General features: G+C 35.1%; 4 protein-coding genes across 5 annotated transcripts; 3 read left to right on the top strand and 1 right to left on the bottom strand.

Moving 5' to 3' along the window:
- Positions 1-1,316: 1,316 nt before the first annotated feature.
- LOC116774106 (proclotting enzyme) lies at positions 1,317-13,135 on the top strand. Its single transcript, XM_032666757.2, has 7 exons — positions 1,317-1,674; positions 9,982-10,029; positions 10,109-11,086; positions 11,245-11,437; positions 11,981-12,141; positions 12,611-12,867; positions 12,980-13,135. The coding sequence occupies exons 1-7, from the start codon at positions 1,626-1,628 to the stop codon at positions 13,133-13,135; spliced, it is 1,842 nt and encodes a 613-aa protein (XP_032522648.2). The 5' UTR covers positions 1,317-1,625.
- A 1,161-nt stretch (positions 13,136-14,296) lies between these two features.
- On the top strand, positions 14,297-17,904 carry LOC116774004 (protein unc-50 homolog). The gene is made up of 6 exons (XM_032666610.2): positions 14,297-14,679; positions 15,167-15,232; positions 15,660-15,780; positions 16,716-16,849; positions 17,155-17,256; positions 17,676-17,904. Exons 1-6 carry the CDS (start codon positions 14,454-14,456, stop codon positions 17,810-17,812), a joined length of 786 nt encoding a protein of 261 aa, XP_032522501.1. The 5' UTR covers positions 14,297-14,453; the 3' UTR covers positions 17,813-17,904.
- On the bottom strand, positions 16,724-24,523 carry LOC116774184 (calcineurin-binding protein cabin-1-like). 2 transcript variants are annotated; one of them, XM_061523750.1, is made up of 2 exons: positions 24,353-24,523; positions 16,724-24,051 (listed from the first exon to the last, which is right to left on the bottom strand). In XM_061523750.1, the coding sequence occupies exon 2, from the start codon at positions 24,037-24,039 to the stop codon at positions 17,971-17,973; it is 6,069 nt and encodes a 2,022-aa protein (XP_061379734.1). In that variant the 5' UTR covers positions 24,040-24,051; positions 24,353-24,523; the 3' UTR covers positions 16,724-17,970. The 2 variants fall into 2 exon arrangements, with proteins under 2 accessions (XP_061379734.1, XP_061379735.1); XM_061523751.1 differs by having other exon boundaries at positions 24,358-24,523.
- A 493-nt stretch (positions 24,524-25,016) lies between these two features.
- LOC116774065 (small ribosomal subunit protein mS26) lies at positions 25,017-25,874 on the top strand. Its single transcript, XM_032666695.2, has 2 exons — positions 25,017-25,565; positions 25,634-25,874. Exons 1-2 carry the CDS (start codon positions 25,098-25,100, stop codon positions 25,808-25,810), a joined length of 645 nt encoding a protein of 214 aa, XP_032522586.2. The 5' UTR covers positions 25,017-25,097; the 3' UTR covers positions 25,811-25,874.
- The last annotated feature ends 648 nt before the right edge of the window (positions 25,875-26,522 follow it).

Raw genomic sequence — 26,522 nt, 5'->3', positions numbered from 1 at the left:
CGTATATATGTATGATATTAGTTATACTGAGTACGTTTGTTTATAGGTTTTTGTACGTCTCTCCGTTTTGGTCTTTTCTTACGCAAAATCCGATTCATTTATACGCCTTGGCCGTTTTAAACATTGGCTTCTTGAAGATTTTGCTTACACTAAGTTTGTGATTCAGTTAATATTTTTGATGTAGGCTATTGAATGAGGAACGGGAAACGATACGTTTGGAAACGATGAAAACTTGTGGTTAACTTACTGGAGATGTAATAAATATGTCGAAAGATAATTTCTTTAACCACTGAAGTACTGAATAAAACTATATTAAACTATACCGAATGATAGTGCAGCACAAAGCGGATCTACCTATCGGTTATAGATCCAGATTCCAGATTTCGCACTTAAAATATTTTTTATGGAAACGAAATCGATATTTTTTTTTTATTTTATTCAAATAATCCTTTATATTATTATCATCTCGTATTTGTTATTGAAGCAATCGTAAAAGTTTTCGAGAATTCTGTATGCTTAGTCTGAATTGGCATCGTGACATTGTCTACGGAGGTTTAATAGTTTTTTATAAATCTTGGCACATTATACGAGTAATTATTAACATAGGTCTTTAAATGATGTGAAGACTCACTCTTGTCTTGTCTTGGTCTGTGCATATTAATAATTGTTCTTGACAATAATTACCTGAAGTTTATTAATCGTATTTTAGTTATTTTTTTACTATTATTACAGTGATTTAATACTTCTTCGTCAAAAGTCACAAGTTATTTTTTTTTTTACACATTACATACGATCAAATTATGATACCTTTGGATAAATAAAAACAAAATTAATTCAAAAACATCTTTGTTTTTGAATTAATTTTGTAAAGTGTATATCGTTTTCATATTTTGACCGGATAAGAAAACATATAAAGTCATTTGAGGTCACGTTACATTTGCTTTTTTGTCGTATAATTTTTTTTTTACATGTAAACTGGTAACGTCTTATATTCCAAATATATTTTGTTTCTAAACGTAATTTACTTGGTGATTATTTTTTTACATTTCGTTAAATATCAATGGGTCATAAAGTAAAATTTAAAAAGTTAATAATAGTACTGTTCCAACATAGGTTCAATCTGACGATTTAAATATGGGCTTTCTTTTTTTTTGGCAAGTATTGTTCTCGCGAATGAGATAATATCATAATTATTTCAATACCGATTATCTCAGCATGGGACGTTGGTTAGATCCGCGTATCGCGATCCCCACTGTATTTGGTGGAAAGTAAAAGCACGAGGCAAAAGGCGTGCGTTTCATTGCGCGTCATGAAAGTGAGCGCACGCCACGCTCGAACGGAACCAGCCAAAAATAACCAAAATATTTTTTCTATGAAAATTATTCACGCCTAAAAAACCTGGAATCTCATTTGACATTGACGTATTTTTTTTTTCAATATAAATTTTCCCGCCATAACTCGTCTGACATTTGATTGCTTTTATTCCATTTATTGTTTGTTAAAATCTTTATAGTATTTTGAAATAGTGCGTTGAACTTGAGTGCAGCGGCCGCGGTTTCATAAGTGATTATACGATGCTCGCAGTGAAAGTGGTGTGACGTAAGCGTTACATTAGAACCGACATAATGCGTACCATCGGGTTAGGGAAGTGCTACACTCTGAACATAGCTATAGGTGAGTTTATATTTATATGACATACTTTAAATACAACCGAAATTCTATGAAACTATCAAAATTTACCAAATAAATATCAATGAATATTTCTAGTAGCAATAAAATTAATAAGACATTGGCTGACTTCACTATACTGGTATATTATATTTTTTTACATTAATACCTATATTCCCAACCTGTGTTTTTAATATTATAATCTGTAACTTCAAAATATGTGACTAATTGTGAGACTTGGCTGCCTAAATCTATTGTTGTCTTATTTTACGAAAAGCAAAAACTAGCGCCACTTTCTCTCCTTCAAAAGATAATGATTTACTTTTAAATGTTTTATTAAAGACGTTTACTTTTTATGTTCAACTGAATGTTCCTTACTTAATGAATACAGTATTAAAGTATTTACTGTTCTTTTTTTTGTAATTTATGTTATATGTAAGTTAAGGCTATGTTTATTTAAAAATAAAATTATTGCAAGCTAATAATTATATGTATTTATATTTTGAACTGCTGCCACAAAACTAATAACTGAGAAAAAAAAAACAATTTAAGTTTGTGTGTACTTATAAGATTTTATTTGTGTGTGTTCAAACGCATGGGTTCGTAAGAAATAATGATCGTAATTGCTTTAAAATTATCAAAATTATTTAAAATTTTCGTTGAATATTTTTAAAAATTACGGTATCGGACACGCGAGGGTTGTTACGTCTTTAAATTTATTAGTCTCAAGTTGCTCAATTTCCCAGAATTTATATCAACAACCGTTCTTAAAAGTAGGCTGGAGGTTGATTATCGTGATAAAATTCGAGTAGCTATTACTTAAATTATATTTTAAGCATTTCCATTTTATTAAAATAACCAAACGTTAAAGTTTCATTGCCACTAATAATCATTATATATTATTTTAATTATCATCATTCAAAAGCTTGAATTACATTGTTGGAAAAAAACTATAAATAAATATTTAGAAAAAAAAAAGAATATTTATTCGCTTATATTACCTATCTCCAAAGTAAATGAATTTTGTATAACAGTATGAAAGAAACATTAATGTTGTACATCAGCAAGAGAATTTTCTGGTTATTACGTAACCTATTACAGATAATTATTCATCTTTAGCAGACGAAAAATTATATACGCTTCAATAATTTGCGACACAAGAATAAGGAAGTTTATATAGGACTGATTAACTAAATCGATTCTGATGAGACCTTCGGTAAGTTACAGTTAATGAAATAGATTTGTCACCGTGCCATAAAAAAGTTCATGGACATCAATATACTGATTTATTTTCAACTCGTGTGTAATGTATATAAGCCGTTATCGAAAATAAAAAGCTTAAAAATATTTATTTCTATTTACTAAATCGATTAAAAAAATGTTTTTTTTTAACTCAAACACAAGTGAATATTTAGAGCGTATTAACTTTTTTATGAGTCATCGTTGGAAAGTGTCTTCGATGTCAAGGCTGGTCGTGACGGTTGTGCAAACCAGGAGGTTTCAACGTGTCGAGGGTAGTTACATAACGAGTGACGCCACAGAACGGAACATAGCTTCAGCTTGTATGTAATAAGCCGTTATAATGTATATGGAGAACAAAATGTTTAGCAACAAAAACTCCAGAGAGTAAAATAAGATTTACTTTTATTGACACACTAGTTTTAATATGTGACTTCGTCCGCGTATACTTCATAATTAGAAATATAAACATTAGATGTGTCAACCAATCGCCAGCGCCATCTATAGCCCGCGTCACGTGCCTTCATACACAATGCAACTGTCCTGCCCTGTATTTAGGCGACTACACGGAATTTTGATATAGATTATAGTCTATATCTTATTGTGATGTCCAAACATCATTCCTGTTAAGTTTCGTCAAAATCAATTTCACAGTTTTTGTATGAAAGAGAAACAAACACCCAAAAACGCTCACAAACTTTGTCTATTTGTATATAACTCCCAGTATTGTGTCTTTATTTCCCATTTTTGTTTTCATCCCAATATATGTATATGAAAGCACATAATTATCCGTCCAGTATTTTTTTTTTGCTACCTATCGCATGTCGACATGAAGATATACGAGTACTTCTCGTTCATGAAATCGTTTTGTCGATATAGTTACACCTAACATTGATGTTGATAACCCGTGAAAAAAGGAATGATCCTACTGTTAGTATTTTAATAAAAAATAAATGACATTTTAAAATTAACAAGCATTGTGCACTCAGCCTAAGCGTAATTAACAAGCGTTGTGTGCTGAGCCTAATAAAAGTTCAGTTATAGCTCGCATTGAAGACTCGACCACAAGCTAGATTGATAGACAGCTTATTTACTAACCTCTATAATCTTACAAGTTAATTTGGCGTAACTAAACACCAACAGTTTAACTACTGTTTCATTTGATATATATTTTTATGAATAAAAGACCATGCTAATATTTTTAATTTGACCACGTTGAATTCTACACGTTTACAATAATGTGAAGTAATAATATGTCTAATATTACAAAAACAAAGCAGGCGAAATTTATTAGAATCAAATAAGATGAGAAAAAAGTTTTTAAAAGATATTGAATCTTTTTATTATAAATTTTCTGCTATGGAATCATACACACATTGAATTGTTTGAAAACATGTGATCGTTTTGTCTATATAAATAAATATTATTTTAAAGAGCACTTGACACTTAGCTTTGTGTACTAAACCTTAACTTCTGTCTATATCAAATCTTATCCTTAAACTAGGTGCCAGCCACGGCTTCGCGCTGGATCTTTACAAAAAATATAAAATAGCCTATTTAATTTTGAGAATTATTAAACTTATATTATGATAACTTTCAAAAGGTACGCCCGATTTATATGATTTAAAAAATTATTTACAGATACTGATGTAGGCTTGAAAACGAAGTAATTTATTTTGATAAGATTTAATACCGTATGTAAATAACTTTTCAATAAACGCTTTAGGAATGCCAATTATTAAAGGTTTTAAAATGTATATATTATGTTATCTTTAAGGTATACACATGTCGCCGCGGACTTTTCTGTAGACCTATATAAGATACACAATTCTACCATATATTATTTTGTTATATCTCAAATACTTTAGGCAGCCTTTTCGTTAAAAGCTCTCAGACGGATCAGGTTTCCCCGACATCTTCAACACATATCCTTAATGTAAGCACAAGTAGGTACAAAACTTAACAAATTATATACTCAAAACCTTCCTCGAGAATCACGCTATCGACTGGTGATAACTGTTTGATAATTTGTGCAGTAGTTTTTCCGTTCATCGCGAACACACAGACAGACAGATGCGGCGAGGGACTTTGTTTTATAATATGTATTGATGATTGATTACACGAAATAAAATTGCGAGGAACTGTTCTGGGTGTGTCCATTATATATATTAACACAGGCAAATTTCAATAATAAAACGAAATAAACTGTTACTTTTTTAATATTATGTTATCCTTATGCCCGCATTGTAAATTACGGTTGATGTTTGTCCCCAATTGTTTTACCGCCGTCCTCATGTCATTGACTCCATTATAAAATGTGCATTTAATATAATAATAGACTGAACATTTATTTTAATATATCAGTAATTCATAGACAATAATGTTCTAAGATAATAATGTATCTAGTGTTGCCAGAATTAATATAATAGGCTATAATAAGATCGAAGGTAATTCATATAATTTTTTAAATATAATGATTTTGATTGTAATACAATAATTAACAATCTTAGAATTCGTTATGGGATATTCTAATACGCAATTTATTTAAAGAATATTTATAATAAGAAAAAAACGAATAAAATTTATTGTTTTTAATTACAAAGCTAGATTTTGTAATTTTTTTTAAATCTATTTTCTCGATTTATATAAATTTTTTAATTATTATAGAAGTACAATTGAAATATTTAATAATAATTAAAGTAATGTCAAACTCCTTCACAAATTTCGGATACCATAAAACATAACACCCCTTTTGCGTTGCATTAGTAGATAAGTTTCAAAATTTCCTTATTTTGTTACCACAATGTTAAAATTTAAGATTTTTTTACTAAAAACAATGACTCAATAAAACCGTTGCCTTGTAACGTAATAGTCAGCTCCGGTTTCCTGACCGACTAAAGCCCGGGACACATTGACGAGCTGAACGGAATAAAGGTGTTTTTACATAACACTTCAACTCTATATTTTTTTGATTGCGACATTGGGTTTATTTAAATGTATAATATATAAACAATTTAATACAATTCCCATAACCGTTTGTAAAAAAAAAGCTTTTACAAAATGCATATGTACAAATAATGATTTTTTTTTAATTTATGTATGTATGTATATGTGTTTGTGCTACCTATACTCTGAAAAAGCTGCACCAATTTCGAAGGGACTTTTACAGGCAGATATGTGATTAATTTAAGGTACATTATTGATATTTATTTAAAGTATAATATTTCATTAATTTTGAAACAAACGGTTTCGTGGGGATAACAGTTTAAAATATATTTCTAACTATGTGAAAATGTATTGAAATTTGAATCAAATTTGGAATCAAATTATAAAACCTATATTTAATATACTAAGACATTCGCATAACAATAACAGATATAACAGAATAGAGAAATGAAAGTTTGTTTGGAACATAATAAAAATTTAAATAACTAGCAACATTAATACGTAAAAATGACATCACAACTTTCACCCGTGACTCACGACGCATATTATAAACTAGATCCACATAAAGAGGTTATGTTTTTCAAATTAATACTCCTCTCGGATTTACGTGATTTTTTTGTTTCTCAATAATATGAAATTGTTGTCTGCTTGCAAAACTTTATATATATGTTTAAAGATTTTTATCGAAGTTGGAAATAAAAAAAATAAATTGTATTATTGATAGGTACAACATTAGTTATTTATCTCTCTGTTATATCATTGAAATAAAGTTATATTAAATCATATTATATTAAAATTTTAACAAGAATACTCACTTAAGAAATGAACAATAAAAAATGTATTTTTTATTTTATAATCAATGTGTCATTTACATTCTCTGAATTACGCAAGTTTGTGTAACACATCTTTGAGGTTTCGACGTATGTTTGTGTGGTGCATCATATCTCTCAAACGGGTTTACCGATTTTAATACGGCTTCTTTAATTTGATAGCAACATTCCACGAAAGGGTTCTCAGGTAAGTTTGATTATGAAACTAATATTTTTCGGATTCTACTACGAGATTTTATTATTTAATTAACATACTCCCGAAGTTTCGGCTACTTTGCAGCAACCGTGATCACTTGCAGACGAGTCACTAGATATGCCTCGTTGACGTGACGGAAGACATGTCGGGAGTATGTAGTTTTTTAAAATAATAACATACGCGTAGTATAATATAAAAAATATTACTTTCATTTGAAGGAATACTCGCGAAAGTATTAGATCTCATTAAGTTTGATTATTTTAAAACCGGAAGTGTAAGAGTATCGATTCTTTTCAATTTATGCAACGCATATTTTTCATATGCTTACTTTATTAAATGCCTCACACATGCAATAATTCAGAGACTAGTAATACGTTGGTTTTAAATGAAAAAATGTTACTTTAAATTGTATCAGAAACGAGAAACGCTTCGTATACAGTGAAGACAAACTAATGTTGATCACACTGTATCATTAGCACGTGTTCCGTCCTCATACTGTACACGGAGCGTTTAAAGTTTTTCAAACATCGACCTAGGTGTAGATACGAAACTTCTCAATATTCAAAGTATTCACCGTGCGGGTGCCGCGTCCATCGCGTTGCAAGAAGAGGAGCTTCAACAGTGCCTGGGACTTGCGACCCAGGTGTAGATTTAAGGGGCCCCTATGAACTAACCTAAACTCACCTCCTCAACAAGCCACTCTCTACTAACGAAATTTGAAACGAACCTGACCTGAAAGGACCAACTGACAGACATTCACACCTCGTCTGCCCGTGATCACGGTTGCTGCAAAGTAACCGAAACGTCGGGATTATGTAGTTTTTAAATAATAAAATCCGCGTAATAAATCCGAATAATACTAGTTTCATTGAAACGAACCTACTAAGCCGGCTTTCGAAGTACGATACCATACTATAAGAAGATTTTCGAATGAAAAAAATTACTTACATCAATCACTCTAAATGTATACATTACAACGTATTTCACGTAAAGGAATAAAAATCACATTTTTTATAATAACATGATAAAAATCGTAACGAAACACGAAATTTTTGTTAAAAATAAAATAACTTTGTAACTTATTACAATTCTTTCATATATATATTAATTTTACTAGCAATACATGATAAAAGATTTAATCAGACTACAATTGTACAAACAATGCATGTGTGAGTTAATATTAGGACAGATTACGAATACTGTTTGTGTCAGTTATAATAAATTATTTATTTGGTACTATTACACAAACTTGAAAACTTTAAAGAAATATTGAAATAGTGAAATAATAACTAATTATAATAAAATAAAGGCATATTCGTATTATTTGATTAACTCCAACGATGTTGTTAATTAATTAAAATAGTATAGTTAAACATTATAAGGTACTCATAGTGAGAGAGAAGCACAAGGAAAGTAGTTTTACATTCGAAACTAATTGTTAATTATTTCCCATAAGCTGATAATGAAAATTTTCACACGAATTAAAAACAAATCAACTTTCCGAACGTAAAACGTCGATATTTATTACGACGGCCAATTAAAATGCGAATTAATATAATATTAATAATATAGTAAATTCGATAATTGTATAATTATCATTTAATTTCACATATATTTTAATAACATTGGCTGTATACAAAAAGCATAATGTTGATGTTTTTTTGCGTTCTGCTTTGTGCCAGATTAAAAAAAAAATACATAAAAAATGTCGTATTGGATTTACAACCGGTCCTTCCAAACTTGTTCCTTGCCTCGCACAAAGGAGGTTGCGCAATTAAGAGCTTCAGAATCGATCTTAATGATGCATATTTCACATTTACCGTTAAAGTGAGCTGGTTGTAGGGATTCTTTAAACAAAACTCTAATTAACGGACCCAAACACACATTGAGTGTATATATTTATTACACATTGAGTTGAAAATTCTTAACCTACATTCGTTAATTCAATCTTGCAAATAAAATTTGTTTTTAAGATTTAAAGATAGCCGACATTTTTGGTTCACATTATTGCCTCTGAAAATTCGTCAAATCTTAATAATTAAGGATTTTCGTCAGTGTTGGATGGTTCGAAATTATAGCTTAAAATTTAAACTAAAAGAAATGACTAAAAATAGAGCGCTCGAACGGAGCAACTTTCTTCTCGATAATTGCGCAATAATTGAGAATATCTATGCGTTGACAAATAACAAAAGCTCAACTCTCACAGCACTCGGCTGATGACAACTTTGGACGGAACAGCAAAACCGTTTAGATTAAATCTAATTTAGACTTTTAGAAAGTTAGATGGACTTTTTATGAAGACAAAAATGGAAAAATTACTATTGGACGACATTTTATCAATGTGACTGTTATTTAAAAAGCGATAGAGATATTAATATGCATTCGCTTTTGTTATTTTATTCGGAAGTATTTATAGGAAGATAATTCAATATATATATTTTTTTAATAATATATATAAATATATATAAATATATATATATATACATATATTTTATTAAAAAAAAAATGGTCTAATATAAACTCCTTTATAATAACTCCTCCGAATTAACTCACATCACCAGACAATTTGAATTACAACCACATTTTCTTCGCATTCAGTACCTACTTATTTGGTGAAAAAAAAAATTTATCAAATTATGATTTTAAAAATATATATTTAGATTTGTTCTGAAACTGTAATATTAGATCATAGAATATTTTGATCAAAATATTTGTCAATTAGTTTAATGAATTATAATTTGAACCTAACTTTCCGTATCTTCTTATTTTTATATGTTCATAGCTGAAGGTGTTATCTTCTTGTTGGCTTTTTTTCTATCTTACCTGACTTATACTGCATCGTAAATAATAAATCGTTTTATAAATGCTCAAAGTATACTACTTGTACAAGGAATGTTCAGATTTTGATTCGGTTAGACCTAGACGACTAACGTGAATGTTTTGGGACCTAAGCTCTTTTGCTGCAGGAATGAATACCGTAAACTTTTATTTTGAAATTTCGTTAATAACTTTATCAAAGCCTTAGAACTTTTTTCCACTTGAACGTCTCACGCCACGATATAAAACAAAATAAATGTTATTAAAATATTCATTGTTTTTCAGTGCTGATCGGGTTAGCGTCAGAGACGAAATGCCAACAAGTCCACCCCGGTAGGTATGCATCAATGATTCTCCCTTGGAATTAATCACGTGTTTATATTCAAGTATTCCAATGATCCATACTTTCCAGTTACATTCATAAGACCGGGACAATACTATCAGCACGGGCACCCGCCTTGGCATCGATTCACATCACCTCGCAAAAGATCACCTGAACCACAGGCCTATTACAACGGACCCCACGAGCTATCGTACAATCAAAATCCCTTCCAGAATAATGAGTTCTCGACAAACCAACAGACTCAAAGACAGGACATCCAGGGACATCAAAACTATGCAAGTAGATCATCAGCTGACCTCATCTATACCGAGACGAGAGACGTTCCCAATGACGGAAGACTGCTCTCAGATTCAGCGTTCACCAGGATATCGGAAACTCTCGGAGCGATCAACACCGTCGGCCACTACCTGGTGGACATGGTCAACGAGAATGATAGAAACGAATCCGATCCCAACCTGAAGCAGCTTCCGAACGCTATATACACCATCAGCAAGAATGTCTTAGGTAGAAATGTTACAGATACAATTGCTCCCATAGTCAAGAAAGCGTTACCCAGAGTTTTGCCCGACGCACCGATCACTAGAATAGCTACAGCCGATGTGAGCCAAAGTAATTCCAAATCCTGCACCACCCCCGATGGAGAGCAGGGGGTCTGCGAGGATTTAAGCAACTGCCCTCAATTGCTTCTGAATCTCATAAGTCTCAGAGAATCGTTATGTTTCAAAGATCTTTTTGTTCCTGGCGTGTGTTGTCCACGAAACGCTGTCGTGTCATCGACGCCGGCTGTAGAGAAGCCAGTCCAGAGTACGACCAGCAAACCCACTTATTTAGTACCTATAACGACTCAGCGGCCGGTTCAAAAACCGACGACGACGAAAAAGCCTTCGGCCATCTTGGTTCTGACCACCAAAAAGCCAAAGACAACCAGTCCTAGACCTACGAAGACGCCTACCACTGTTACCACACCGAGAGCACCGTCCACCACCAGCTTCTACACTGTGACACCACCGTTCCTAGGAAATTATTCCAACATCGTCGACGTCAACGGTACAGTATCAACAATACTTTTAGCTTATTCCTTATTATTTTTCATCATAACACTTCAAACTTAGTAATAGAAACCTCAAACCCTTGTGCAGGCTCCTTTCATTTCATTTTTTTGATAAAAAACAATATACCATCAACCAATAAATTTTTCTATATAGACTGTGGTCAGCGTGAAGACGAAGGAGGTCGCATAGTCGGCGGTACGGAGTCCAAGCCCGGCGCGTGGCCCTGGATGGCGGCCATATACCTGCACGGGAACAAGCGCAAGGAGTTCTGGTGCGGCGGGACGTTGGTTGGCAGCCGACACGTGCTCACCGCCGCGCACTGCACCAGGGACTCCAAACAGAGGCCGTAAGACAATCACACCACACAAGCCCTCATGATACATCACGTAGTTTTTACAACCATACCAAAATCAGCTCTGAGCCTATAGTAACGAACTATTAAAAGGAATTTTTACAATTTTTTTGACTAAATGTTTGTCCCAAATACTTCTTTAATGAACATTTCTCCGCAACATCACCAGTTATTGTTTCTTTTTGAATCACTGGTTTAAGCGATCTTTGGATCCTAATCGTAGAGATGGCAGTCTTTATTGTTAGTGATTACCACAAACTATGTGTGACATTAACTAAACTTAAAGATAACTAGGACTCGCGAGTATCCATTTAAATAAAACTAATATGTTTCGGATTACTTCGCGTATTTTATTACTTTAAAAACTACATACTCCCGACGTTTCGGTTACTGTGCAGCAGCCGTGATCACGGACAGACGTTAGACATTAAAATTACCGTTTTATTTCCATCATATTGCAATCAAAAATGAATACATATGTAGCAGCTCTTGTATGAGCTCCCAGCAGTAACAGGTGTCGGCGTTCCCAAACCACAGGTTTCCTCCCCGTCAGTTCTCAGTGCGTCTGGGGGACGTGGACCTCTCCCGCACCGACGAGCCCTCGCGGCCGCTGACCGCTCGCGTCACGGCCGTGCGGGCACACGAGCAGTTCTCACGAGTCGGATACTACAACGACATCGCCGTGCTGGTGCTGGCTGGTGAGTGACAACCAATACAGCTGGAGTGACCGGCTTATGACGACATAGAGGACGAAGCACAACCTACCCACTGTCTTAGGCATCAGCTGGGAGTTTGTTGCCAATTGTGTTCTATTTTTTTACAATATTTTGTAAAGACACTACTTGCCGCGACATCGTCTGTGGTAGTTTCATAAGTAGAAATGTACAGCTGTCCGTGCGAACTGTATTCCTCGTTCAAAACACTTATTTTTTTTCTTTTTCAATCGGATGAAGAGTATCCTTTCCTTTTTTCTAATCTATTTCTCCACAAATTTTCAGACAAACCCGTACAACGGTCCATGAGTTATAAGTAGTGTAACTAACACGACCTCTTTTTCATATATAAAGATTTCTGCTTTCGAGACATTGACTGTTTGAAGAGACATTTCAGTAGCACAGATTATATATATTAGAAATAAGTATCGTAAAACCAGTTCCCACTTTTCAGAGAACGTCCCCAAATCAAAATACGTGATACCGATCTGTCTCCCCAAGGGTGAGGCGGGTCGCCAGCAGTTTGACGGCATGGTAGGGACCGTGGTGGGCTGGGGCACCACCAGGTACGGCGGCGGAGAGAGCTCCACACAGCTGGAGGCGCGACTTCCGGTCTGGAGGAACGAAGACTGCGACCGGGCTTACTTCCAACCAATCACGGACACTTTCCTTTGCGCCGGATACCCCAGAGGAGGGGTCGATGCCTGTCAGGTATTTTTTTGGATTTTTTTATTTAATCTATAGATTTTCTCTATAACTTTTTTTATGCGATGGCTTCATTCGCACTAACACAGATAATGAAATACATGTTGAATATCCTCAGGGTGACTCAGGAGGCCCGCTCATGCTGCAGATCCAAGGTCGGTGGACACAGATCGGGGTGGTGTCCTTCGGTAACAAGTGCGGGGAGCCGGGCTACCCCGGGGTATACACCAGGGTTACTCACTACCTCGGCTGGCTGAAGAACAATCTCACCTAACTACAACATACAACACTGTTCAAGACTTATATTGCCTCAGTCGTTACATGTGCTGTCATTTTTATGAAAGAAAAAAAGAAATATAAATGCCTCTTTGTTTCTGTGCTTGACAGTTTTGTCGTAATATTTTAATGAGGTAACACTAAATAATGTATGAATAATGTTGTCTTAAAAAAATGGTGTGTGGTGCAACGAAAGCGATCACCCTTAACCCAGCACCGTCAACATTTACAGTTCGCAACTATGGTATGAAGAAAAAGTATTTTATTTCTAAGATATTGGTTTTCCAATCTTTGTATCATGACAATCATGGATTATTTTTAAGTATTTAATATTGGAATTAATATTTTTAATCTATATTTTTATTTAACGGCGCCATAATGTTATTAAATTATCGATTCCTATGTTTGTTTGTTAATAATTAATAAACATGGCAGAACCTTTTTTTATGGAATAATGTTTTATTAACGAACATAAACTGAAATTCTCAAAATGTAAATAAAAATAGTACCTAGTTATCGTTTTGTTTTTAATTATTGTCATACCTTATACCTGAAAACAGGCACAGTAAGCCATAAAAATTTTATGTATTTAAAAAAATATTGTATACTCGATACAAACGTAGTAATTTTAAACTGTGCTGAGTATGTTATCCTTTTTTTTGATTTTCAAATTTACCGTTACCTGTAAATTAAATTAAATCGTAATAAACATATGTTTATTACTAAAATTCACTTGCTGTGGGAACTGTAAGATGATTGAAGTGCAAATTTATTAAAAAAAAGTACCAACATTATCATATTTTGTTATTAATTTCACAAATCTTATATTATATATCTAATTTATCATTTAACTTTCTCTTTATTACTGATTTAAATAATTCATATCAAAGTGCCTATGAGGAAACTATACTAGAAATTTTAAGGCAGTTTTATTTGTCGTAAAGGTTTCGATCGCATTACCTTATCTATATTGAAAAAACATTGATCAAGGAATGACTCTTTTGTGTTGGACAAAATACATTTTAATTTATGTCAATTTCACATATGAATATTTGAAAATATTTATGTGTTACTCAGGGAATCTATTATATCTCAGATAACAAATTAAAGAAAATGTAGAACGAAACCATAATGTCACTTCACTGACTTAAAGTGTCAAAATTGAAAGTAGAGTTGTCTGATTCAGTGACTTATGCCTTATACTGTGACATGATATGCAATGAAAATGATAAATAATACTAAATAAATTTCATCGGTGATGTAAAAACATTACCTGTCGATCAATAAAAAATAAGTGTTCTGCGTTTGATTGCAACATGAAGCACTCAACATCACCGACGCCCCTGTATCCGCGGAGCACCTCTCCTTTGCCAGCTCCAGCCAACTATCAGCCCACTACAGCCAGTGCTGCAGTCAAAAGATACAAATATCTGAGGAGATTATTTAAATTCAATCAAATGGACTTTGAATTCGCCGCCTGGCAAATGGTATACCTTTTTATCGCCCCACAGAAGGTGTTCAGAAATTTTAACTATAGAAAACGTAAGTTCATGTCTTTTTTGTGGAAATATCTTACTGCGGTAGTCAATTAGCCCAATCAACAATTGATCACCAGGATCTGATGAGTTCATGTTTTCTAATAGATTATTATTATTTTATATCAGATAACATATCTATGTATATAAACTATGAAACATTGACAACAAATGTCTGTAATGTATTGATTAATTTATTATAAACTATCTTAGAGAAACAAATGTTTCACAGCGGCAGAAATCCTTTTCTTTTGGTGAAACTTATTACTTGGGTCTTCATCTTATGTGCAAAGTCGGTTATTATTTTTTATCAACAATAACTATCTGTTGACTTAAAAACTTGACATTGAAACATGTATTTATATATATTTTTTAATCAATGATACGTTCAGAAACCAACACAATACATATTTAAAATGTTGTACCATGAGAATATAACATTACTAATAACAAGGTAATTTTCACCTTTTAATAGTTCGACTTTCCTTTTTAAGATACAAAATCACAATATGCTCGTGACGACCCTGCGTTTCTAGTGCTCCTGAGCCTCTGGCTTGTTTGTAAGTATTCTGCCGCTTGTTATCATATTTACAATAAAACTATTAACATTTCTATATTGCATAATTAAATATTCTGGCAAATCTTAACAGATAAATGATTTTCCATATATAAGCACTCGTTGCTAGAGATATTCACTTAAATGTATCATTTATGATTTCATTATAAATCTCATATTTAAATTAAACTTAGATTTTTGTCTATCCGATGTGTCTCTATTATTTTACAACGACACACTCCTGTCGACTCTGTGCCTGTGAAGCGCTCGATCACCGATACACGAAATGAGAATTTTCATTGATATTTCTTAGTTTTATGTAAAGGAATACACGTGAAAATCTTAGATCTGATAACTTTATGTATAGTACTAATTTAAACCATATGTGGAGTCAAAGGCTTATATTATTGTATCTTCAAAACACATTCCAGTATCATCAATATGTTTCTCGGTGGCGATAGGACTGAGTGTGAAGAGGATCGCTGGCTTTGTATTCTTCGTTGTGTTCATAGACTTCATCGGGCTTGGTATATTAGTGTCAACATTTTTCTGGTGAGTTGGAAGCGGTGAGGATGGTGGAAGTGAAAACTTGTAATGCGGTGATGAAAATAGGAAGGGGAATAATTCAATTTTTAGTAAACTCATATTATTTGTTTAAGACAAACTTTATAAACATTGCTCACAATTCACAATTGACCGACCCATTCAATCTCGCTCCGTCTCTCTCTATTCCCCCTCCCCAGGAGCGTTGGAAGTCGCATTAGAAGTTGCACTTCAAAAATATGATATAATATTATAATACTTTGGTTTCCATGCATCAGCTCTTAGGGGAGTTCTAACGAGTTCTTTAAAACACTTGTATTGTGATCAGATTATTTTTTATTAGATGAAAGCATTTCTATGGATTGTTTGTTGAAATTTTTGAACCTCAACTTGAAAATATTTAGAGTATCTCTAATTATATTTCTCTCATATATCACGAAAGAAACCTTATTAGTCATTAATTATTAATTAGTCATAATGAAGTTTAACCGGATGCACGGACGTTAATTCCTCTTTCCTTTTGTATAGCTTAAATATTTCAATAAAAATTCCCTGAGGAAGGCGGCGGGAAGGTTGTATTTAGTGTGAAGTCACATGTAGACTATAAATACTCTACTGAGTAAAAACTAATATATTTCGCATTACTTCGCGTATTTTATTACATTAAAAACTACATACTCTCGACTTTCCGGTTACTTTGTCGTCTGGCCGTGATCACGGATGCTGCAAAGCAACCGAAACGTCGGGAGTATGTAGTTTAAAATAATAAAATCCGCGAAGTAATCCGAAATATATTAGTTTCATTTAAATAATACTCTCGAAAGTCTTAGATCTCTTTTATCTCTGAATTAAATTTCTCAGTCTCGGTCAGGAACTAGTGAGCCTGGCTTCATCATTTTCATGACTGATATCTTGTTGTCTACTTGTTCTGTGCTATGTTCCAGGTATGTCAGCAACAAGTACCTCTGTCTCCCGGGTGGCGGGGACGTGGAGTGGGGCTACGCCTTCGACGTCCACATCAACGCCTTCTTCCCTCCTCTATCGCTGTTGCATTGCTTCCAGATACTATTATTTAATCGTAAGATACTACTTAGTATTACCACATAGGAACAGTAGTTCCTCTTCGTACCTATTTTGAAATTTTGTGAGGAATTAAAGCCTGCTATAACATAATGGCTTTTTCATATGCCATTATATTTACATACAATAGGATTTTATATAAGATAGGTTCTTCAAATTATATGTCATTTAGTGATTTAATCAGACTACCGTGTGTGAATCTAAAGCAACATTGCTGTATGAAGCAATATGTGCAGATAGTTTTTTATAATTCTAGTAAAGATATACAAGTATTTTTTTTAATGTTTTTAATCTGTTTCCCAGAAATATTAAAACATGACGGCTTCGTATCCTGTTTCCTGTCCAACACCTTCTGGCTGGTGTCTGTCTTCTACTACCTGTACATCACCTTCCTCGGCTACAGCAGTGAGCGCTCATTATTGTTTATGAAATATATGACAAAGATATTCGGACATGTCTTAAATTTACAAACCAGTTTGACTTAGTAATGTACAGCGTTTCTCAAAATGGCATCTCGGTGTTGTCGAAAATGTCAAAGAAAATTACATGCTATATAAAATATTTAAATTATCCTAACAAAAGAGTTTTTTGCAAGGAACCGTTAAATTTTTCCTTAAGTCAGCTGGTCGACAAATTTTCTTAGCGTTAAGCTAGACTTTTATAAAACATTTGTCCAGAAAATGAATTTCCCGCCGATGTAGAGGCGTTATTTAAAAATAACAAATTTAGTACTTTGTAATTTTTCATGTTTTATTCAAAATCTTATAAATGAATGTTTTTTGTTGACTCGGTTCCAGTCTGACAGCTAATATTCTGCCTTCCAGATGTACCGATGCTGAAGAACGCCAGGGCATTCCTGTTCCCTCTGCCGATACTGTTCCTCATGTACGTGTGCACCTTGTTCGCCGACTACAACCTCAGCGTGCAACTCATCCATTTCTATGAAGCGAGACACTCTTAGTCATGTGACGATCATCATTATCGTGTATGAACGTTGTTTGTAACTGTTCCAATGTAAATAATCTGTATTTATAATAAAATCATTATGCTAAATTAGTGTTTTTGCTGTGTGAGACACTCCGCGTAGCTCATCAGCGGTTAGTGTTGGTAATTCCTTTGTTAATCGTCGTCCAGTACAATTACTTCATCGCTTGAGATCGGCTTCGGTCTCGGTTCGGTCTCGCTGAAGGAGAGCGTTTTCTTGGCTTCAGGTTTCTTTGCCTGCTGGTTCTTGGAGACGGAGGTCTTGGTTATGGTCAGCGATGACGGCAGTCGGTTCAACGAGGCTTTTATTTCTTGGGACGTTTTCGGCAGCGATGGAATGTTTTTCTGTCTTTCCGCTAATTTCTCTTGCAGCGTTTTACCCGGACTGGCTTGCGGGTGGGATTTGGAGCTGGCGGAGGAAGAGGATATGTGCGATTGATGACCTGAGTTGTGTCCGTGCGAGCCAAATGAAGACAAATTCGCCGTCATGGATGCAGGCAACGACGAGAGGACGGTGCCCATACTGGGAGTCAGAGAACTGGATGTAGACTTGTGAACGCTGGTGATCACGGAGGTGGGAGCGGCTTTGGGGAACGGCGAAGTTTTGCTCACCGATGTCATAGATGGTGACCTGGTGGACGCCGAAGGAGCCGCGCGCACAATAGAGCTCATGGAATTCGAAAATGATTTAGATTTCATTATATTCGAAGACGTCGAACCTACCGGTCGGCCGCGCTTGGGCTTCTTCTGCTGCTGGGGCAGGTTGAAACCAGGAAAACTAGACTCGAAATACTGGCGATAGTACTCCGCTTGATATGAATTCTGTAATGACGTCTGGCGAGAAGCCTGCATTGGATTCGCCAGCCCCGCCAGCGCGCTGATGTTGCTCAAGTATGTCAATGACAAAGCCGCAACGGCCTGTGGAGAAATGTCGTTGAGCATCGGAACGTAACTTTGGAAAGCTGCCGCCATTTCCTGAGCTGAAATTTTTGGTAGACCAGTACTTGTACTAATATTCGGCGTGTTGGACTTGGACTCGGCCTTCGATTGGCCAGCTGTAACCGGTGCTTTAGCAACAGAACTGTTGGACGAAGACTGAAATTTAGAGCTTTGTTTCTTCGGTAAGCTTTGACTTTTTTCAATATTTATAATGGGTTGCTGCTTGTGGGTTTGGTTGAGCGACTGACAGTATTTAATGCTGAGGTCAACTAAGTTGACGGTTTCAGAAACAGTGCTCGTGCTAATCAATTTGTAAGCATCTGCGAGTAGTGTGGTCAGATGTTTCGCGTTCGGAGTTTTCTGTACTTTCAGATAAGCCTTATAAATATCTGCCATGAAGCTCTTTAAAGCGTGTCTCTCCACCTCGTTAGTTTTCAAATCACTTTGCTGGCTGAATCTTAACAGCTGTCCCTTTAGTAACTGGATACAAAGAGAAAAAGCTTGCTGTGCTAAATCTTCCCTGTCGGAATCTCTTAAGTACTTCTTTTCCAGATCTGGTTCTATTTGTAAATGTAGGCTCAGATCCAATAGAGTTTTGTGATCATCAATCTCTTTGAATATCTCCAAGGTTAGTAACACACAACGGTTCATATGAAAAGCAAAACCCCCCGCTCTTTCGATGTCGGTGCCCGGAAATTTCCAAATGTTATTGAAGAAGTTATTTGTTTTCTTCTCGCTGAACAGTCCACACATTTTCTGACCGGACCGTGATGTTAACGTTGAAAGCATCAAGTCCCTACATCTTTCGATGTCTCGTCCTTTTTTATAATAAAAATGATAGTGGGCTAGTCTGTAGATAGCTTTATAATTCGGTTGATATCGAATGGCACAATCTTCCAGAGCGTTAAGGCATGCTGAAACGATCTTCATTATTTCTTCGTCTGATAATTGTCTGTTCTCCTCGGAGGCCTTGCTAGAAGTGTCACTACTACTGTCGCTGCTGCTCGACGACGAGTCGCTAGAGTTCGAGTCCGATGAAGAAGTGGACGAGGAAGAGCTGGAGCTTTCCTCTTTTTTGTAGTCGACGCTCTCTTTTTCCTTCTCCGGTATAACTTCCGCAGGTGCATCTTGCTTGCCAACAATCTCTTGGGACTCTGGTTGTTTCTCTGGAACTGTTACTATTTTATCATCGTCTTTATTTTCTTTATCAGGCGACGTTGGCTTCGAAGCCTCCGTTATTCCAATACGTTCAGTATCGTAAGAGGCCGATCGTCTTATTTTAGCCGCTGCAGCTTCTATTTTCAAACGTTTGACTTCTTGTGTATCCTCTTCACCAGCGTCACTAATTGACCTCTTAAGAATATTGGCAGCATGCGGTTCTTCATACTTCTTTGCCATTTCAGCCTCATTCCTTATTGATGTAGATGTCATTGTAGCGTTATTATCTTTTGGTTTCTTAACAAAGGGCCCTTGAAGCCATTTCTCAATGCAATTTAAGAATACTTCGCCCACAGAGGCGGGTATGGGTTTGTTTTCGTGTTGTTCGATGTATTTCAGGATGGACGCGTGCATTCTGTAATGTAACTCCAAAACTTTTATCGACAGATTGGGCGGTGATTTGTAATTAATTTTCGATGGATAAGAAGCTTTGGCGTCGTGTAGTTTCTTGATGCCTTGCATGTAAAAATCCAGATAAACAGACGGAGGCTTATTTCTCTTCTCTGCAACTTTACCCAACATGTAAAACAGTGGCCACGAATCTTCAGTCAAATCTGTATCCTCCGGGGCGTACAGAACTGTTGTATAGCATTTATAACTTTCGTCCAATAGATCCTCTTTCTGCCGTTCAAGTGCCGCAAACTCTTCCATACTTAGCGATTCGCTGTCTTGTTTCAGAAGTCTCGAACAATACGAATGTACATTATACACGAAATTTCCAAATTCTAACCAGACGGTATAATTTCTAGGATTGAGTTCTAGCGCTCGTTTGAAACATCGAATCGCCGACTTTGCGGGAATCAGATAATCCCTTTCATTGTTTAGTTTTTTGTACAGGTTTAAGGACCTATCTAAGAAGAAAACCTTCGAGAGCGACAGCAGAGCCCAGGAGTTGAAACGATCGTTATTCAGAGTTATATCCAACATACTGTATTTAATAGCTTTCTGTTGATCCTCCCTTTTAAAGTAATAATCACTTAAATATAAATAGATATCTCTTATTTTATAAGGGAAGTTTGGTGATATCGGTGTAAGCTTTTCATCAATGCCCTTTATATATTTATCTATTTCTGTAATATATTTAGATGGATCGCATTCAGCTGGAAGGAGTGATAAAATTCTCTGGAACAGCGCCTCAGTCTCCATGGATATCTCCGGATTGATCCCTTCGATCGCGGGTATATTAACAGGTCTGAAAATATCATAAATCTGCTCCGCTCTTTTCCAATTAAGAACTTTAGGCGCAGCCTTGTGATCCCTGAGGTGTTTCATTTTATTGGTGATTTTGTTCGGATGTGCGTACAGACACAGAACCACCTGTTCCATATATTGACAAATATTTTGATAGCAGTTAGACAGCAACGGAGACCGCAGACACGGCGCAACTGTATCGAGAATAAAATATAAGAATTCGCCATCAGAATTACAACACCAATTCCTTTCGCCTAAGTTATCATGAGCTATGAACAGTAACATCAATGGGTACGGAATACCATTACAGGATACGGAGTCCTGTTCCGTGACCGATCGTCCCCTACCACGATCCTCCTCTCGCTGCAAGATGTAATGCAATATAATCCACGGTGAGAAGGTATTGAATGGCATTTCAGAACTCTTCGTCTCGACCTGATGCCCGATTATCCGTATTAAATCTTTGACTCCCTCGCTAAGCTCCTTCGAACCGACTGAGTCCAGACACAATATTCCTTCCGTAAGTAGTATATGCTGGATGCAGGTCAACATTTTGATGACGACCAGTGTCCACATTTCGTAATCAGTACCTGACCTGGTATCAAAATAATGTTCCAGTGATTCGTGCAGACTGATGAATGACCACTTTAAACAGTTATGAACGTCGTCAGAGGCCCAATAACTCTCCAGAATCAGTGTAAGCTGAATCGGAAAATCCAAAGGCAACTTAATTTTTCTTTCCATAGCAATAGTCTTGCATTCGTCGAAGGATTCAGTTATAATGGCAATCACTTGATCATAATTACCCTGGTTATACAACTCCATGACGGATAAAAGCTTTTTATTCCTCTCCATCATGTGTACGAGTGATAAAATATGTTTTCTGCTAATTTCGCTTTTAAATTTAAAATTTGTTACGTTGAGACTATAAGTTTCAGCGAACTCTCCCATAGCGTCGAATTCATCGAGGAGATCGTATCCAGTCTCCAACGCCATGTCCTCGGACTTATTTAAAAATAAATGCACGTGAAATTTGACCCACAGCGACCGCAATATCATTTCCAAGCAGCTCGGATTGGAGAACAGATGTGGCTTCGAAGTTACTATCATATCGATAGCCGATATTACATTTAAATCATGCTTCGACTTCTGATCGGAGTCCTGCATCAATTTTTCATTCACTGCCAGTTCCTCAGCGACCAAGTTAACCTGGCAGTAGTAAGTCAAGTTCTGTGGATCGTCCAGACAGGTGGGGACTTCGACGTGATCCTTGTAACACTCGGCGGCTCCTACAAACACTTTACACAACCCGTCCGGCCACTTCAGGTTCCACTTATCACTTAATATTTTTAAATAATCATGCAACATGTCGATAATATCTTTACTATTTTCTGTGAATAACTTTATATAAGCCCTCACGTCCGTCTCTTCAGCCTCACTCCCGAAATATTCGGTTTCATTGGTTAATTTCTCTTCATCTCTATTCATGGACACGTCAGGAAAGAGTTTGTCGAGATCTGATATGTCTGGTGAACTTTCTTTAGTTTGATTCTCTATCTTTCGTGCCGTCTCGAGTTTTAAGTGAGGCGGTACCATTTTTCGTAAAATATCAACAATATTGCCCGTCTTTTTTCTTACAGACCCTCGTGTGAACCATTCCCATGGATGCAAAAAGCTCAATGCACTTCCTCTCCGTCTAACCGAATTCTTCTTATTTGATTTGTCCTCTATATTATTTTCTGTTGCTGATTCCGAAGCCACCATTTCAATATCACTTTCCACTTTCTCGCTGTCCGTCATGGCTTTGTCTTTATCTAATAAATCATTATTTTCATTCTCTGACACAGTCTCCATGACTTTTTCGGTATCAGCAGTGTTGCCTTTTAATTTAGTCTCCGCTGATTTCAATTGATCTTCTTCCTCACAAACTTCCATACATTCTTCTGTATTCTCTGTCTGACTACTGATGTCTATAAAACAAGCATGGCTGAGACAATGTTCTGTTTGATATTGGTGCATGTGGACCAATGATTCCCCGACGGCTTCCCAAGTTTCCTTTGCTATGGACTTCTTTAGCTTTATACGAGGTACTACATGAACAAAATTATCCCCTCTCCGCTGTTCGACAAATGACTCATAGATATCTTCAGCTTCCTTTAATAACTTGCCAGCTAATGCTTCGTCAATGGGACCGTCCAAGTCTTCATTCCATTTATATATAGGATTCAAATCTTCCATGTATTTCCTCATATATTTATAAACTGTGTATATATGTCTCCGATACACAATTCCTCTCAGATATCCAGGATCAAGTTGGAGTGCTTCATGGATGGTGATTATACACTGTTCTCTGTAATTTAATCCCAATAGAAGTTTAACGATGTTGTCTAGGCACAACCAGTGTTGTGGATTCCTTCGACAGCCGTGTTGGAATGCCAGTAAAGCTTTTTCGTATTGCTTAGCTTGCATGCATAATAAGCCCATTCTGTACCACAAAGTGACATCAGTATCATCAAAATCCGAGGCATCGCTATAGCATTCAATGGCCGACTCTATGTCACCGGCCTCTTGTAACATATATGCAAGATTCTTATAGCAGAGATACTTTAATTTATTAAGTGGCCCGGATGGAACCTCACCAGGGCCAGGTATTTTAACATTATCTAGAAGCTCGGTTTCCAACAATTCCTTTAATAACTGGGTTGCCTCATCCAGGCACCCTTTCCTCTGCAGTTCAAGGGCTTTAGCATATTGCTGGGATGCAATCTGTAGTAATGCTTCTTCTGAAATCTGTATTTCTGAATCATTTTCTTCTTCTGTATCTTTGTTTCCGTTTAATGCTGATATTTTGATCATTTTTCTTAATTCCTTCAACGAAAAAAATCGGCGTATAGTTGCATGCAAGAAAATTTAAAAAGAAGCATTAAGAATAGGATAGTAAAAAATATGTATCGATTTATATATTAATGCAACAATGCACAAATGAGGCTTACTTAATAAATAATAAAATCCGCGTAGTAAATCCGAATAATACTAGTTTCATTAAAATGAATACTCGCGAAAATCTTATATCTCATTACTTACTTAATAAATTACAAAATTTGTCTTTAAGGTTTAATATTTTTGAAGCCGGTTTTAGTAAAAAAGAAACATCCATATAAAAACTCACCTTACTTAGCAAATTTATAAGTCATAAACTATTGTAGTGTCATACTTTCTTAGGTCCAAATTTAACCATAAAAATAAATACTATTTCCATACTTTAACTATATTTACATCTAACCAAGCAGTATCTCTTTGACAATAAACATTAAGTATTCAGCTGTCGGCTTCGGGCACAGAGTACATTTAAATATTTATAAAATTTTATCACACTCATTGTTGTCTTATTGTTAGACCATAAACAGTTAGGTGTTACCGTTTTATATACTTTCTTTTTTAATATAATATGATTAAAATAGTTATAAAACAATGTCTATTTTATAGACTATACTACTACTATATAAATATATTCATTTTGATTTACTACACGTTCTCGTACTTTATATCTCTAAAATTATTTTTTTTGCAGTACCTATGAAAAAATATTCACCAAGTAATGAAATATGCGCTCAAAAGTAAATAGCTAAATTAGCTAATATTTGCTGATAGTTTAGCTTAAACTTATACAATATAATTAAACTTACAACTGTTTTATAGACCTTTTTCTCTCAACTATGGTGAACTTCCCTTGTAAATATAGATTATTTTATTGTTTTTCTTTAAACATTTTAATAGGAATAGATCCAATAACTACTTGTAATATCACGGACTTACAGAAAAGATATTATTTTGAGCGATTATAGAATTTGACAGCTGACAAACGCTATTTAAGGTTATGTTGTGATTTAAACTTAATTTTACTTTATTCAAAAATGATTCCTAAAAATGTCCTGTTGAAACGTGTGTCACCATTAATAACACAAATCGCTGAAGCACATCGGAAGCCGCGATGGGAGCCGGTCGCGAAAAGCAAAATATATCGAATACCAAAACGTCCCGAGATTTCAGAAGAAGAACGATTGGAGTTATTGCGAATAAATAATAACTACAAAACTCAGATGCGGGCCATTCGAAGATTTTACCATGAGGAGATGATGAGGGAGCTGTCGTCCTTAAAGAGTGCGAGTTCGGAAATGTCCCAGAAATTGGAAGCAGAAGAGTGGGAGAAATGTCTTCATCTTAATGAAAAGTGGAATAAAGAGGTCGCAGCTGAACGGGAACAGAGACGTAAAATTGAACTGGATACTATGGAGGAATACACACTCAAAAGAATTGAAGCCAAAGACAAAGAGATGCGAGAGAAAATCGAAAAAGCCTCAGCAGAAATTAGGCTGCAAAAAGTAAGTCCTGTTTTAATCACTTCAAATTTAACCTTATTATATACTTATTTTTATTATTAATATTCCAGGAATTGAGCGCAACTTTCATCACACCTGAGAATCTTGAAGCAGCCATTGACACGGCACTTGCGAATCCAATAGATTACAATTTTGCTATTGATCTTAAGGGTAATCATTTCTATGGTCGTGACACACCCGTCGTGAATCAGGATAGGAAAGATAATGCCATCAACACCAACACATAGTGCTATATTATTATTTTATCTGTATGTCTTAGTGTCAATAAATATTTAGTTTATTCATGTTTCATTATATATTTGTAAATTTTAACGATCATATCCTTCAAAGTTGTCAGTTTCTGAACATTTTTATAGCTTTGTAGTGTGGAATTAAGTAGAAGATTGTTTCCAAGCGTCTTTGAGTTATGTATGTTTACAGGGACTTTAAGAGGCGATGTATAGTTTTTATATTTGTGATATTGAGTTTAGCCAACATATGATACTAATAACCAATGTGCTAAAGGGTTCAAGCCCATAAACAGTAATGTATGGTGAACAAAAATGGCTACATATATATCTAGGGCCCATTTTTACACAGCAATCAGTAAATGCTACTCTTGCAGCATGGAGTTCTGATATGTACTGCTGATAGCTTAACAGATAATATATCCTACTAGTTCCTACCTGTCCTACCTATCCTATCCTACCTTGCTTTAACAGAACTTCATATTCTTTTGCTTTACGTAGCAAACAAATGGTATACAACTAAATATAATCAAAGATACTATAAGCGCGAAAGACGACTGGTCACTATAGAGATGTTGAAATAAAATGAATATTTTTCTGATTTACTACGTGAATGTCGTCTCATCTCGTGTACTTGTGATCGCGGTTGCTGCACAGTAACCGAAACGTCGCGAGTTTGTTGATTAAAAATAATTATAAACGCGTAGTAAAA

The sequence above is a fragment of the Danaus plexippus genome, chromosome 20 (genome assembly GCF_018135715.1).
Source record: "Danaus plexippus chromosome 20, MEX_DaPlex, whole genome shotgun sequence".
NCBI classification, from domain to species: Eukaryota; Metazoa; Arthropoda; class Insecta; order Lepidoptera; family Nymphalidae; genus Danaus; species Danaus plexippus.
Note: the sequence above shows the minus strand (reverse complement) of the source record. Positions and strands in the feature narration are given on the sequence as shown.

Bases quoted from the DNA above. Each gene is read 5' to 3' on its own strand.
- LOC116774106 (XM_032666757.2), top strand. From the start codon at position 1,626: ATGCGTACCATCGGGTTAGGGAAGTGCTACACTCTGAACATAGCTATA. The intron at 11,438-11,980 runs GTAAGACAATCA...CCCAAACCACAG, and splicing joins AGGGACTCCAAACAGAGGCC to GTTTCCTCCCCGTCAGTTCT. The intron at 12,142-12,610 runs GTGAGTGACAAC...CCCACTTTTCAG, and splicing joins CGCCGTGCTGGTGCTGGCTG to AGAACGTCCCCAAATCAAAA.
- LOC116774004 (XM_032666610.2), top strand. From the start codon at position 14,454: ATGAAGCACTCAACATCACCGACGCCCCTGTATCCGCGGAGCACCTCT. The intron at 15,233-15,659 runs GTAAGTATTCTG...AACACATTCCAG, and splicing joins CCTGAGCCTCTGGCTTGTTT to TATCATCAATATGTTTCTCG. The intron at 15,781-16,715 runs GTGAGTTGGAAG...GCTATGTTCCAG, and splicing joins TTAGTGTCAACATTTTTCTG to GTATGTCAGCAACAAGTACC.
- LOC116774184 (XM_061523750.1), bottom strand. From the start codon at position 24,039: ATGATCAAAATATCAGCATTAAACGGAAACAAAGATACAGAAGAAGAA.
- LOC116774065 (XM_032666695.2), top strand. From the start codon at position 25,098: ATGATTCCTAAAAATGTCCTGTTGAAACGTGTGTCACCATTAATAACA. The intron at 25,566-25,633 runs GTAAGTCCTGTT...TTAATATTCCAG, and splicing joins CAGAAATTAGGCTGCAAAAA to GAATTGAGCGCAACTTTCAT.